Source organism: Boleophthalmus pectinirostris, unplaced genomic scaffold (assembly GCF_026225935.1).
Source record: "Boleophthalmus pectinirostris isolate CB_2022bp ecotype Guang Dong unplaced genomic scaffold, ASM2622593v1 HiC_scaffold_14, whole genome shotgun sequence".
NCBI classification, from domain to species: domain Eukaryota; kingdom Metazoa; phylum Chordata; class Actinopteri; order Gobiiformes; family Gobiidae; genus Boleophthalmus; species Boleophthalmus pectinirostris.
This window is the reverse complement of record NW_026571047.1, coordinates 24,994,883-25,010,691: the sequence shown is the minus strand read 5'-3', so window position 1 is coordinate 25,010,691 and position 15,809 is coordinate 24,994,883. Positions and strand designations below refer to the sequence as shown.

The 15,809-nt window shown below is 36.7% G+C and overlaps 1 protein-coding gene across 1 annotated transcript; it reads right to left on the bottom strand.

The window, feature by feature from the left end:
* Window positions 1-840: 840 nt before the first annotated feature.
* On the bottom strand, window positions 841-13,816 carry LOC110174596 (multidrug and toxin extrusion protein 1-like). The gene is made up of 16 exons (XM_020940701.2): window positions 13,610-13,816; window positions 12,689-12,790; window positions 11,451-11,519; window positions 10,662-10,810; window positions 10,186-10,228; window positions 10,035-10,079; window positions 9,159-9,256; window positions 8,994-9,091; window positions 7,849-8,030; window positions 7,516-7,624; window positions 7,356-7,431; window positions 5,909-5,978; window positions 5,711-5,843; window positions 4,468-4,562; window positions 3,892-3,958; window positions 841-2,613 (listed from the first exon to the last, which is right to left on the bottom strand). Exons 1-16 carry the CDS (start codon window positions 13,745-13,747, stop codon window positions 2,468-2,470), a joined length of 1,620 nt encoding a protein of 539 aa, XP_020796360.1. The 5' UTR covers window positions 13,748-13,816; the 3' UTR covers window positions 841-2,467.
* Window positions 13,817-15,809: the final 1,993 nt, after the last annotated feature.

Below are 15,809 nucleotides of genomic sequence, written 5' to 3'. Positions count from 1 at the left end.
TACCAAGTTTGGTGTTGATATAATAAACTTTAAATTAATTACTTTAATAAATTCTAAATGTTCAGAAGACGCTGCATTTCCATAGCAACCATGATTTTGCATATACTGTGGTCAGTGTTGGGGAGTAACAGATTACATGTACCGGAGTTACGTAATCAGAGTACAAATTATGAGCAACTGTATTCAGTTACAGTTACTGTTTCATTGAGTGGTAATTGGATTAGTTACTTGGTTGAAATAAATGGATTACACAGCGGTATTTTCCCGTTTTTAAACCAAGACAAAAAAAACAGGACTAAACCAAGACTAAACCAGGACAATATCAAGTAATCCAAAGTATTCAGATTACATTACTCACTAATTTAATGGATTACGTTACATTTTGGTGTATGTAATCTGTAGGGGAATACATTTTTAAAGTAACCTTCCCAACACTGACTGTGGTAGCCTTCCATAGGCAAATTAATTCTGTAATCTAGGCCACAAGACATGCAAAAGCAAGATGAGCTACTTTAACTCTACTTTTCATTAGCCTAATTACTAAAGTAGGCTAAATCAGTGGATGCTTAAAATTTATAAAATCCCATATCTTTTTTTGATAGTGGTTATTGTGGGGGGAAAAAAAAAAGTTTTGGAACAGTTAATACTTAATGAAATTTATACCGTGTGGTCTGATCATTTGCTTACCATTAAATTAGATGTGGCAGACATTGGATATGGAACTGATAAACTATTGAAAGCCATAACTAAACAGATCCAAGTTTCAGAGAATTGCTGTAAGCACATGGAAAGAAAGACACTGATCTATGGTTCTAAGATGTAATGAAGCATGTGACAGCATTATGTTTCCAAGAAATTTTATGCACAGCAAATAAAAACAGATCAATAAACTGTGCAACCCAACAGTGATCATACACAAATCAATAAAATCCCCTAAACAGTTAAGCAAATGTCATTGCATATTAAAACATTAACATCCCCTTTTGATTATCTGGCACAAGCCCAAAAAAAAACCCCCAAATAATTAAAGTTAAATTAATCAAGCAGTTAAAGAACTTAATCATGCAGTTCTTTAAAAAAAAATTTTTAGCAAGGCACATTGGGTTAATTAAAAAACCAAAAAACATGATCATTTAAAACAAAAAATAGTGAAAAATCAAAACATTAGGCCAAGATGACCCTGTAGTACTTGATCAATAAGCCCAAGTAATCAATAAAATCACAAAAAAAAATTAAAAAGTCAGTTGGAACATGGTTGTGTTCACTACATCCTAAAGTATAATTTTACGTTTTCAAAGCAGTACCAGGGGGCTTCTACAAGTCTATAGCCAATTTTGAACAAACAGAAAATCCACAAATATCGAGTCTTTGAATAATGCAACCACTTCATAGTTACTGAAAATAAAAAAAGACTCACTGAACTTTGTGCCAGTGTTTATGCATTTAGGCTCTAAACAGCAGATACTTAGTAACTACAATTCCTGACCCATTTGCATGAAACAAACCAGCACAATGTCCAATGTATTCTATAAAAGCATGTATGAAATAAGTAGGGATGCACTGGTCTTCAATTACAATACCAATACCTTGTCGGACTGGAAAGGAGATCTGTTTCTTTACCTATGCAACATATTTGGATCAGTTATTTTTGTTTAAGGGTGGACCAACTTTTCTGATGTGGATCATTACCAGCTTTTCTCAATGGAAACAGTATTTGTTTGCCTGAAATGTTCCACAGTGTGTCATTAAACTTATCTTGCATGTATTCGATTGCAGGCGTTTGTTTTGGGAGTCACTTGACTTGTAACCTGACCTGATTTTTGTCTCCATGGAGATAAGTGAAATGTCAGAATGTGGAACAGTCTAAGGTAATAACTTCTGGTGGAGTTTGTAACCACTCCATAGAACAGCAGGTGAACAATTGCACCTTTAAGTTGTTGTTTCTCTCTGAACAAATTTGAACCTGAATCTGAACAAAAAAAGATTAAAATTCAGCAAGGATAACTGAACAGGGAGAAGTCTGATTCAGACTTTTTTCAGTACTGGCGCTACTTTTAGCATTTATGCATCCCTAGAAAGCTTTATATGATCAGAGCAAGAAGTGGCAGCATTACTCAAACACTAGTCAAGTGAAAGAACCGTCAGCTATGATTAAAATTGCAAGTTTAAAAAACAATCAATTGTTAGACTGAACATTTGTGGATTTTCTTCATACATTTCATTTAAAGTCACCCCCATAGTGTTTGTATCTGAAATCATGATTTAAAAAAATCTTAAAATGTAGGGATGGGACAAGACAAGTCCTAATCTATAAATTTCACATTTCAATCTCCAATTTAGTCTTACATTTTTTGTGTCCATTCCAATACTTTTGTTTACAAGCTCGTAGCAGTTTTGTCTCACGAGATCTTGTCACATCCCTGTTTAATATGTGAACACAACCTACTCAAAGGGTAAAATGGTTCTTCTAGTTCACTAGTTGGAGCAGGTAAATTTTGGCAAGAATGCCAAGAATCAGAATGACCAGCATGACAAACAGAGCCAGGCCACGGGAAACGAACAGCCGACCTCGGGAACCAGCGGGCGGAGTCTCAACAGCGACATCAGCAGGAGCTTTGGAAGAATAAGTAAATAGTTAATAAATCATGATTTGCAGTGTATGACAAAGTTAATGTAAAAGATGAGAATTAAGTCTATTAGTTGAAAAGTTGAATTACAACTTCTGACGTTGATTACAATTTTTTACTGGTTTAAAAAGGTGGACTGTAACTTCTGCTTGCTACTTGTTGCCATGGAAAGGTTATTGTTCACACTGTGGAACACTTTAAAGAAAAGCTAGAGGCCAATTTGACAAATTCAGAACTAAACTCCTAGCTCCTTAAACCAAAACCAGATGTATGAATAGTGCAGGAGGAGTTCGGAAGAACCAATTATCTATATCGCTTGAAAACTTGAATAGCAATTACTACACCTTGATATGAATTATTTTTTTTAAACCAATAAAAGGTACACTGTGCAACTTTCCTGGCAGAAGGTCCACCATCTGCTTGTTGCCATGGAAAGGTTACTGGAATATTCCACAATATGAAAAACTGTTGTATGGTCCAAAGTGATTTTAAGCACCAACACCCATAAATGGACTTCACTGAGGTGCAGTGTTGGGAGTAACAGATTACATGTACCGGAGTTACATAATCAGAGTACAAATTATTAGTAACTATTCAGTTACAGTGAGTGGTAATTAGATTACAGTTACTTTGAAGTAAATTCATTACACGGTGGCATTTTCCTGTTTTGACATTTCGGGCTATATCCCTTTTTTCCTTTCTTCCAGTAATTCTACCCATTGCCGGACACTAAACCCAGGACTAAACCATGCTGCAGGGACCTCGTCTCCTAATCAATATTTTTAATTTGGTTGAGTAAAGTCTGGGCTTTTTTTTTTTACTTTTAAAACAGACAAAACTTAAGATTTACTCATCATTGCTTCTCTACAGCAAATCAAGTAATCCAAAGTATTCAGATTACGTTACTCACCTTAATTTAATGGATTCCGTTACAAACTACATTTTGGGGTATGTATCTGCAGGGGAATATATTTTAAAAGTAACCTTCCCAACACTGCTGAGGGGGCAGGATCTATGCCAAAAAGTTGTAAAGTGCACCTTTAAGATTTTAGACTCATTTCGTTTTACATTATTTTTGACTAGTTTTGATGTAATTAATGCAATTTTAATATGTAGCTTGTCTGCAATTTTCTTCACCGGCTTCACTTGAAATTTTAAATCTGCCAAATAATCTATTAAAACTAAACACCTTGTTAAAAACTGCCAGAACTCAGAAATGATTAAGTATTCATATTCGCAAGTAATCCCAAACATGGATATTTACCAGAGGTTAAATCTGTCATTTCCACCTCATTTTCATCATTAGCTTGGACTCCAGCTCTCAGTTGGGCCTAAACAAGGAAAAAATAAAGATTGCAAATTAAACACGTTGGTTACATTTACATCCAGAGTCTCCATCACGTTCCACTGTTGTACCAGGTCCTTGTTAGTGAAATTTAGTTGCAGAATATTCAATACCTGCATTAAAATGTATTTTGTAACATTCTGATACATAGGTCAATCTGAGTGCTGTATTATGAATACTTTAACACCAAGTTGCATTTCAATTAAACATTCAAAACAGGGAAAACTTGACAGTGAGAAAAATTTAAAATATTGCTCTTATAGCCTGTACATGTGATTTTTCCTTCTGATCAGTGATAGACTTCAAACTGCACAGAATCAGTGAAACAAAGCTGAGATCATGTACAGCTTGTATGCATTACTTTGATTTAGAAAAGCAACTTCTGTATCTGTATTCTCTGTACATGTTTTCAGCCATTTCCCCACACTAACGATTATAAATTTATTATGATAGTATGGGTCATATAGAGAACTACAGTCTGTGGTATGAACTTGCCTCTTTCGCAGCCTCACGCCAATCAAGTTTCCAGATGATGAAAATGTAGACGGCCGACTGAAAAGCCACACAGATAGTGATGCCGATCCCAAGCCCTGAAAACCAAAACAAGTCAATAGGCGTAAATACATGTTTGACCTCCTGAGGCTGCACAGAGAGCGAGTAGTCTTGATTTTGCGGAAAAGTTTGTCAAATGTGTTAATTACAGTGTTAAACTCAAACAAGGCTGGAGTCTAGAAGTTTCGGCATTTTGTGTGATTAGAAGTCCGAGCTAAGGACCCACCCACATACAGGCAAAGCATCTAAAACCATGTAATCCAAAAAATTAAAAGTACATTTTGCCCAAATCAGGATAAATCACCAGTTGTGAGTTAAAATATGTTAGAAGGCCAAAAAGTCAGACTGAGTACGACATCTCCCGCAGTGCTGGGCTCAAGTCAAACGAAGCTCAGGAATGAATTAGGAGCCAGGTCCATATTGCGAAATTAAAAGACCAGGATCATGTAGCAAGAGAGGAGTGACAATTTTTCAATATAAAGTCAGTTGTTAACAGTGTTGGGGAGTAACAGATTACATGTACCAGAGTTATGTAATCTGAGTACAAATTATGAGTAACTGTATTCAGTTACTGTTTCAGTGAGTGGTAATTGGATTACAGTTACTTTGTTGAAATAAATGGATTACACAGCGGTATTTTCCTGTTTTCACAATTTGGGCTGTATCCTTTTTTTGGTAATTCCACTCATTGCCGGACACTAAACCAGGACTAAACTAAATCTAAACCAGGTCTTAACCGTATTTAAAATATTATTGAGAAGACAAGACATGATTTAGTCCTGTTAAGGAAAGTCTGGTTTTTTTTATTTTGTTTTAGCAGACAAAACATCTTATGTGAAGATATCCTCGTCTTTGCTTCTCTACAGAAAAATAATCCAAAGTATTCAGATTACGTTACTCACTTAAATTTAATGGATTGTTACAAACTACATTTTGGTGTATGTAATCTGTAGGGGAATACATTTTAAAAGTAACCTTCCCAACACTGGTTAAGTGGTATGCACGCTGATTGTAATATGATGATGCTCTGAAGGGGAAGTGACTCAATACGAAGAGCAAGAGGGGTACTCTACATCAAAAACTAAATTTACCAACTTTAACACATGGATTTTAGTGACTATCACACAGTTCACCTTTAAAGTAGTAACAGTTGAGTGATGGAGCACTCTGGGGGTTGGTTTCTTACCCACGATGCCCATCTTCACCGCAAACATTAAAGAGACGCCGATAGGGAGTCCAATGAGGTAATACCCGATCAAGTTACACACAGCTCCGATTTTCTGCTTTCCGACTCCTCTGAGGACCCCTCCAGACACATACTGCAAACAAATGCACTTTTAACTCACTTTCATAAAACAAATGTGACACAATTAACTTATCTTACCGCCAAGGCATCAACGGGGAACATGACACCGTAAACAACAGCCACGTCAGACACACGCTTGATAATTTCCCTTAAAGTAAAACAGACAGATTATAATATTTATCCACGAGTCCAGATGGATTAGTCCAACTCTGATAACTTATTCCTGAGGTCTCAAAATTTGCATGAATTAATCTTAGCTACAAATAAGACTTGATTTTTTTTAAATAAATCAAGTATTACTAGGTGTAGGAAGTAGGAATGCGCAAATAGCATACCTTATTTGCTATCATGTTAAAAATTTTGGTGGACTGGCATTTGCTTCCAAGACATCGGTTCAGCCAATATCTGATTTTGTATACGTGGTGGATACCTCTGCCACCACTCCAGTGTTAATATCATTTCACTTACATCAAGTTAATTACAGCATATATAGTTTAATTCCTTAAGATTAATATTTTAATTTGGGTGCACACAATTTAGTTAACGTAAATCTGAATTTACTTGCACTTGTTTTTGAGTGACCAGACGGAGGACCCTTGACGGAGAGCATCCATGCTGAACAAAGGGTTCGTTTGTCTAGTTTAATGTCACCATCACTTATTTTCTGTATTATACTTATTTGCCTTGTTACTTTAAGTTAGCAGTTTTAGTTAATATAGTGCAATTCTCTTTTGTGTTCAGTTTTAGTTTGCTCATGTATTTGAACAGAACAAAACTAATCCTATGAGACAAAGAACAGGTGTTTAGTTTGATTTAAGTTACCTCAGTTGAGCCCGGTTGTTTGTGCCTTTAATAAAATCCAAAAATTACATCTTTTAGGATTTCATTCAATTTAAACCTTGTATTTCTGTTTGGCCCACTACAGTATATAAAGTGATACAAGACAATTTGCTGGCAAAACATCATTTAAAAATGTTTTAATTTTACAAAGCAGTTCTAATTACTTTAAGTGATAGTTAAACGCAAAATCACATGGGATCATTTACCATGTGTCGTTTGTGTTTAAAGGCCAGAGTCTGTCAATATTGGGTATCAGCAAATAAAGCCAAAGTATCAATAACTGTATCAGAACAAAGAAGGCTAGATCAGTGCCTCTAGTAAGAACGTAAACATTTCAGAGGCTTCTAATGGTATAAACCCAAAATGAATAGACTACATTAAAATAATTTGCTTCATTCATAATTCGATAATATGTAGAAACAAATTTTATCCCAACAATATTTTCAAATTAGCCAAATGTCTAGTTTGAATACCCATTTTGGAAGAAATTTGGTTTCGTTTCTTCTCCAAATACAATCAGAAGTGAGTACTGTACTTTTTACTCAGACTTGAATTTCTTAAACTTTCTTGTACTTCTATTTGAATAGACTTGAAGTGTCATTACCCTCACTTGTATTCAGAAGGAGGTAGAGTAGTCAAATTGTACACAACGCAACAGTAGCAGAAATAATGAAACTTAACTCACTGTTCTTTAGTGAAGACGTATCCAATGTAATCCTTTAAAATAATCATCAGCAGTCCAATAACAATTCCAATAACAGCTGGCAATCAAACAGAAAAAGGAAAGCAATTTAAACTAATGATTAAAAGCTTAAAATCATAGTCTAATATCCAAAATATATTACTTGCACAAATCACCGGGACTTTGGCGGAGAGTTTTGCCTGCTCAATGCGATTAGCACCAAGAGCATTACCAACATGAGTACTGGCGGCTGAAGAAAAAGCCAAAGGGATCTGAGGAAAGAACAGATTTGAATAAGTATTTAAAACTGATCAATACTATGATAATTTAGTGGTGAGGAATATAATCCAAATATAAAATTGCACAAGTCCCATTGAAGATAATATATGACTCAGTATCAATATGATTCAGTGCTTTTTGTTAGCAAAGTTAACTTAAAAAAAAAAGGAACACATGTTTTGTACTTAGTTCCAATGCTGATATTATTTAAATTTACCACAAAGGTGATGGCGATCAGCTGATACATGACACTCTGCGCTCCCAGTTCGACTTCACTGATGATTCCGGACAAAAATGATCCGAGTTCAAACACCCAGAATTCCAGACACAGCATGAGCAGACTGGGAATGGCCAATTTAAGGAAAGTCAACCAATCCTGCAGACAGTCCATGGACCAGCCTGAGGGAGGAAGAGTTTAAAGTTAAAGGGTTAAAAGACTTGCCTAAAGTGGTTCTATATAACTTGGCAGAAACCTAGAACCACTTTAGGCATGTCAGAGGGAACATTATGTCATTCATGCATGTTTGAGTAATCTAGTGATCTCTCCCAGGCCCTATTTGAATCAGACTTGTGGTTTACACTGAAAAATTGTCCCCCTCTAACTGCTGCTGTCAGGCCTTTTCCCTCTCCACTGGCTTCCAGTTTAGAGATGATTTTTAAACGGTCTGTCCACTGCCCCCGTAGGGCATTAAGGTCAAGCAACCAGCTTCTACTGGAAGTCCTCAAAACCAGACTCAAACACTGGGATGACTGCTTTGTCACCAGCTTTGGACTCCAACAGATTCTCCCAACATGTGCATCATCATAGACTTTGCCCTCTTTAAATCCAGACTCAAAACTTATCTTTTCTGGCTGGCAATTAACACTTAGTAATGCAGTGACACTTTGCACAAATTGCTTTTGATCGTTTTTATATTGGAAAGCAGTTATCTTGAGTGTTGTAAAGGTCTCTCGATAAAGTTTGATTAACCTGCTCTACATGATCCTGGTTTTATTTTGTCTGCAAATAAATTCCTATTCCAATATGAAAAACACTGCTCCAAATTCGCTTCTACAACTGCTAGCCTAGTGAGCTTCATTTGACTGGACTCCACTTCTTCATACAGTCTGTACGATCCTGTCCAAAGCTGAGCCCACAAGCCTGAGTTGCCCAAACAATTTTCCATAAATGTAGAAAACCATGAAATAAACACTACATCTTCAAACTGGAGGAACGCTGGCCGATTGTAATGCGACAGTGATAAGACTAACCAAAACGCCATAACTTCACCCGCTTGTCTCCATGGAGAAAAATACTGCCTGGAATGTCACAGAATGCCTTTAACTTTACCTGCTTATAGGGATAACACATTTTTGACCCACCTGCCCATGTTTCTTTGTGGAGACCTTTCGCAATGATGTAAAGGCACAAAATACCGGCCAACGAATACTGAGTAATGAGATTGGCTGCTGCAGATCCACTGTAAGAAATTTAACATTTACTTAAAAGAAATGAGTAAATACTAAAAGAAATATCCAGACACTCACGCTACACCCAGTTCCAGAGTGTACAGAAAGACGTAGTTGATAATGGCATTTAAGACGTTCCCGATTACTCCAGTTATAACTTGAGGCCAAACAATTTTCTGGGAACAAAAAAGCAATACATCAACAGTCCTTTGAAGACATCAAATATGAAAATATGGAATTTTGACAAAGACAAAAACAGCCCAAGTATTTCATAACAAGATCCTTAAAGTAGCCACCCTTTGCTTTGTATAAAAATACTCGTTTGCATGTGGGTGTGTCCAAACTTTTGACTGGCATGTTTAACCAAAGTTTTTTTCTATACATTTACTACTTTCTACATTTTATACATGCAGAAGACAAATATATGAAGATGTGGAATTATGTAGTAAAGAAAAAAGCTAAAACTTTAATATACACTGTCAAGTTTGGACACCATTTCACTGTGTTTTGATCCATTTACTACTTTTTGCAGTTTATATACATATAGAAGACAAATTTCTGAAGGTATATAGAATTGTGTAGTAAAAATAGTCAATATAGTTTTTGTTGTTTGGACAAACCATACATTTTAGATACAAAGAGGTGAAGCTATGGAATTATTTAATGGAGAAAAGTTATTTATAACATTTTCAAATCCTCAAAGTAGCCACTCTTTGACAAAAAATAAAATAAAATTATCTAGGAGTCAACCTTCTCTTTGCCGCAATACATCACAGTACCACATAATCCCTTATATCTTGCTTTATATATTTGATGACTTCCATATGCATTGAATATATAGAAAGTAGTCAAAATAAAGACAAAACTGAATGAGCAGGTGTCCAACCTTTTGACAGGTAGTGTAAATATATAAAACAAAATAATTTGTGCTTGTTGAAGACTCTGGCCCCTCACCTGGTTTTGTAGGTACTTCCCAAGAAGTGCATACATGAAAGCAGCCTGAAAAATAGAAATTCATATAATTATTAAAGGCCTTTATGTAGAAGAGCAAAGAAATTCACAATACAGTTACTTCAAAACATGCACTAAAAATAAAAAGACTTACTGGTAAGGCTGGCATGAAAACATTGACGTACAACTGAGCAAGACTAGAGTGAAAAGGAAAAGTAAAGTGGTTATTCTTTGTATTAAAATTAAGTGGTTCAATTGCTAAACGCACACAATATATTAAAGCTCAGAATGCATAAAAAGGTATGGGACAAATACATTTGGACCACTGCAAACTGTTTAGAGTCCATATTATGCCATTATCTGATCTATTATGTTTGCTCATTAAAAACAGACCTGGAGTTGTGTTTTGTTTGATTTACACATTTAAAAAACACACAAAACCTGCATATTTAGGTTGAGTACTGTGACTGAAACAGAACTCCGGGCATAATTTTGATGAGGCACGAACAGTCCGTCTTAAAGCTCACAAGAATCAGTTAAAAAAAACAAATACAATCCAATTCTCTTTTTAAATCCGGTACAATGTGAAAAGTCGACAATGTGCAAAACTGATAAACTCTTTAATCAGACCTAGCAACATCTCTGTTCTGCTTGGCGAGGATGAGGAAGAGCTCGGTGTTCAGCAGCACAGCCCAACAGGGGAAACAGGCCAACAGCAGAATGACGACGCCCTGCTGCAGAATCACACCAACTCTCTTCAGGTTTCCGCTGCCAAACGTCTACAGGGACCAAAGCGAAAGAAAAGATCACCATGCACAAGAAAAGTAGTCACATGTCCAGTCAGAAAAGACGAGTGGAATTGGAGCTGTATCCTGTCTCTGATTTCAAAAATTTTCAGAGAGTGTGATTGACAGGCGGATTAACCAATCCCACAGTTTTTCCCCAAACCCAATTTAGAGACTCATGTGAGACATTCTGCCTTCTGATTGGATAATGAAAGCACCAAATTATAAACATACAGAAATTATAAAGGTTGCAGACAAATTATTGCTTTGCCTGGAATGTTTCGCAGTATGGCATCAAATCTTTGTATCCTCATGGAGAGCAAACCAGACCAAGTTACAGGTCAGATCTGTGGAGAGACCACCCCACAGAGTCAGGATGCCCGTTTTTCTAGGTATTTTTGAGCTATAAAACCACCTGTAATTGAATAAGATGGTCATACTGTGGAAAATTCCAGGCAATGACATACACATAGAAACAAGCAGCTGACAGATCCACAGTGCACCTTTAAAGTACCAAGTAGTTAGATACAGACCATTTTAACAATTTGCACAAGTTATTTTACACCTCTGAAGTCCCAAAGTGGATAGACTGAATGCAATTTAGCTGTAATGTGAATATTAAGTCAGTTTTTACCTGGGATATGAGTGTGTCCAAGGTCATAGACAAACCTGTGCCAATGACAATACCAAAGACATTCACCACCTGGAAAAATAAAAACATTATTAAAAAGGTCCAGGTCTTGTGGAGGTGTGCAGGACATTCTCACGATACATGAAACTCATTTGTGAAAAAATATTCAGTCGTGATTCTTCTGACATCTGCAATGTGACTGGGTTTAGTGGTGGAAGTACAGTACTCAAGTTTGTTAAGTAAGAGTGCAGATACTGGAGCAAAAACTACTCAAGTAGGTAGAAGTATCACATGAAGAAAATCCAAGTATTAAAAGTACCTCTTTAAAATGTACTAAGAGTAAAAATTTGGTGTTTTGTATTTAGACGTTTAGAGCTCTAACAAAGCTTCAAATGTCATGATTTATACAGATATGTGCCAAATTTTGTTTAAACTGAATTTTTTGCCATTTTTGTTTGCTCAAATTACAAACCTGTTAAAAATAAACTCCCAGCATGTCTCAAACTATAATACTTTGTACTTACTCCACTACATTTTTGAAGACGGCTGAAAAGATACCTGCTCTCAAATGCAGTGAAGTAAAAGTAAAACTTATCCACTATAAATGTACTGAAGTGCAGATACCTAAAAATCACACTGAAGTAGGGATGCAACAATAAACAAAATATCGTATCGTCAAAGTTCTCACAATATATCAAATTACAAGTCTTTTTGCTTAAATTAAGAGTTATGGTGCATCAATAACTAAAAAATATAGAGGGAACTACATAGACCATGATGCTTTGCTCCATTTCAGTGCAGACTAGAAGAAGAAATAACAGTTCTAAACACTTTTAAGCTTTAATTCTTTGGATTAAGTCTTGTCAAGGGTATTATTGTCATTGTTGTATGATTGGATATTGTCCCTCCCCACCATATCGTGAGCTTTCCCACGATATCGCAATAAATATCGTACTGAGGTTCATACCATGACGATATCTTTTGAGACTTGTATATCGTTACACCCTGATACTGAAGTACAGCACTTTACTACTTTTACTTTGTTTCGTTCTACCACTGTTGGGTTATAATTTTCCAATTTATGCTTTAAGTTAATTTTAAACTTTGCCCAGAAAAATTGCAAAAAGACTGAAATGTGACTGACTGAAACCAATACAAGAGTCCCATTTCAGAACAGTTTGTACAGATCTCAACGACAGGGTTTGCAATTTTTATGTAGAAAAAGACTGGACTTCACTTACTGCGATAGCCAAGGCAACACTGGCAAGTTCAATTTTCCCAAGATGACCACAAAACACTGTACTGACGAAGCCAATCAGAAAGATCATGGACTGGGAGATTATCTAGAAAGAAAAACATCATCACAAGTTTATTTTTACATGACAGGCTATTTTCGTACAACATTTAACTCCAACATTAAAGTTTAAAAAGGGTAACCCAATAAAAGATGCAGTATTCAACTTGATGAGCAAGCGGTAGTTTGTTCCCATTAAAAAGGTGCCCTGTGTAACTTTTACGGAGTCCACTTTTCGTCTTCATCCAGATGTTACTGCTTTGCCATGGTATGACATTAAACATATCATCTAGCTTTTAATAATTATGGGTGTCTCTATTGCTCAAAAAATAAAGTAATTCCTTCTCTGAACTGTAATGTAGTGTACAGCTGTAACCCACTTGTGCCCCTTGTGAGAAATGCGGTAAATATATACTGTGAAACATTCTAAACAAAGCAGTATTTCCATGGAGACACGCAGGTGGCGGACCCTCCTCTAGAAATATTAGGCAGTGCACCATCTTTAAAAAGAAGGGCCCTTACAGAAAAAATGATTTTCAGTCTGAAAAACAGAACTTTGTACTTTTCTACGAGGACATTTACCACTTTTTCCTTTAAATGCTCCTAAAGTAAACCGCGTTTTCTTACGGTGACACTTTAAATTAAACGAGAACAAGTTTGAGAAAAGTTTTGCCGATGAAATATGACAAAGTGGGTTTATTTGTGTAAAATATTCATGTGCATCAACATATCAACACTGCGCTGCTTCTCTGGGGGCTGTAACACGGTTTTATAGTCCGTGTTAAACTCATTTACTGTTCGGCAGCCCCATACAAAATAACGCTAACCCCAGTATGTGCCTCCTGTAAACTTCAGTCACGTTTCTCACCGTGGGCCCAACAAATTTGAACAGCTGCACGAGTTCATCCCGGTACAGTGTGGGGATGCGAAAGGCCACGTGTTTCAGGTGCGAGGTCGCGGACTGAGGTCTGGTCTGCCCGTCCTCTGTGGGGCCCGTGTCGGCCATGATCAAAGTTCAGCTGAAAAAACCACAGGCCTGAAATCAGGCCTGAACACACAGGCCTACGGCTGTGCAGGGCTTTTAAACGAGCACGTGCACTACCTGCACGCGCCTGCTAATAATCACCAGTAAGTGTAGGTTTAATTAGATCACCTGTGCATCTGCGCGAGGCCAGGTGTCTAATCAGCACGTCTCCCCCGAGGCCCGCCACGTCGGTCAGGTGCACTATGGAACTTTTCTGGTGAAGAGCCGCTTGTTTCCATGGAGATGTGACAGTCCCAGAACCGCTGGAAGCCATTTATAACAGGGCATGCTGTGAAAGAGTTTTTTTCTTAAAAAAAACCCCAAAACAAAACAAAAAACACACACTTAGCCTACAGGTCTATTTAAAATACATTTTAAATATAAATTAATAGATTGAAATTCAGCATTTACTGAAATATACACTTTAATATAATCTCTGACCATTTAAGAACAAAAACCCTTTCTCTCGCCACTAGTGGGCGCTGCAGCACCTCCAGCTCAACAAAGTTCCACTATTTGACGATACTTTCATCTTTCACTCTTCCATCTTCCCCTGTCCTCCTCCCTATTAAAACACAAGTTATTAATACTTTGTCCAAAATGTTTGTGTAACAGACCTATAAAAGGTAAACTCTTCTGTTTATCTATGAAAACACTGAAGGTGGAGCACAGCCAAAGCCCCTCCAGCAATAAAAATGTAGAAATACTGATATATTTATAATTGTTTTATTATTATTATTCAAATGGCTCTCCCAGAAGAAAGAAAGAAAGAAATGCCCACCTGTAACTGAATGAGAAAGATGCTACAAGTGTAATGCTTTTCTGTGGACCATGTGTGTAAAATCAGTTCATCTCTTTGAAAGAGCAGGTGACAAACACTTTACCAGAAAGGTTTCATAGTTTCATAGGCTACAAATTATTTGTCAATGATGTGTGTAAATTCAAAAAGCAGACACTTGTATTAGATTATGTTAAAATGTGCAATATTATAAGTAAAATTAAACAATGATTTACCCCCAGTAAGAAATAAGAATAAGTCAGCATTACAGTTGTTGTAATAGGTTATATATTTGATTTGAGCATTTTTATTATGGAGACAGAGCTCATGTTGTATGGCAGTGGTGCCTCTTGATGTAAACATTATATTATTATATTATTATAATAATGTAATAAATCAAATAAATATTAAATAATGATTAGAAAAGACGGTTTCCAGGCATCATTTTTATTATTATTCAATTAAAAAACGCTCACTGAGGCAAGAGTGAAAGGAATTTGAAGGTCTACAGTGTTTGCCACAAATTCTGCAATACAAATCATCATTTTATGTGACACACGTTTGGAATTATTTAATTCTTGGTTCCAGAAACTCAGTAATAAAACAATAACTCCATACACCTTCACTAGAAACATGTGGATGATTTCAACCCTGGAAGTGCCAAACTCTGCTGAACAAAGGGTAAAAGGAGCTGTTAATGTGAAAACTATCACAACATGACATCATAAGATGGAACAGAGGATTTTGAGCTTTGGAGATGGAGACACATTGATAATTAGGCCTACTCAGACATGTGTGAAGCACAACTCCAGGTATGTTTTTGCGTAATATAGGACCTTTAAATATCCTACTTTCATTGTAAGGACGTGTATATAGACTTGTCTGTGTTGGTGATGCTGCTGCTCTGCTACTTTGTGCGTCCCTGTGGATCCGAGTTCATAAAAGTACAGTAACATGACAGTAAAAGTAAAAGTACAGTAATTGGCGCGAGTAAAACAGTAACTCCACGTGGGGTCACGCGCTTAAAGAGACAGCTGTCACGGTCTGCACTTCAACACAGCTTCATCACAAACGAGTGGCGCAGCGGAGATGATTGACAGCGCGCTTAAGTGGCGAGAAATGCGCCCGAATCACGCTCGCTGCGCTCGGACTTTGATGACATTTAACCACAGTGACGAAACGACAGGCTTTGACGTGCGCGTGCTTTGACGAATGGGGCTCCGGTGTGTGCGAGGGTTATAAAAGCTGAGCGTGCGGCTGCGAGCG

Excerpts from the sequence above, each read along its gene's own strand:
- LOC110174596 (XM_020940701.2), bottom strand. The coding sequence starts at position 13,747 with ATGGCCGACACGGGCCCCACAGAGGACGGGCAGACCAGACCTCAGTCC. Across the intron at positions 10,229-10,661 it reads CAGAACAGAGATGTTGCTAG|TCTTGCTCAGTTGTACGTCA; the intron begins GTCTGATTAAAG and ends TTTTCACTCTAG. Across the intron at positions 9,092-9,158 it reads ACTCTGGAACTGGGTGTAGC|TGGATCTGCAGCAGCCAATC; the intron begins GTGAGTGTCTGG and ends AATTTCTTACAG.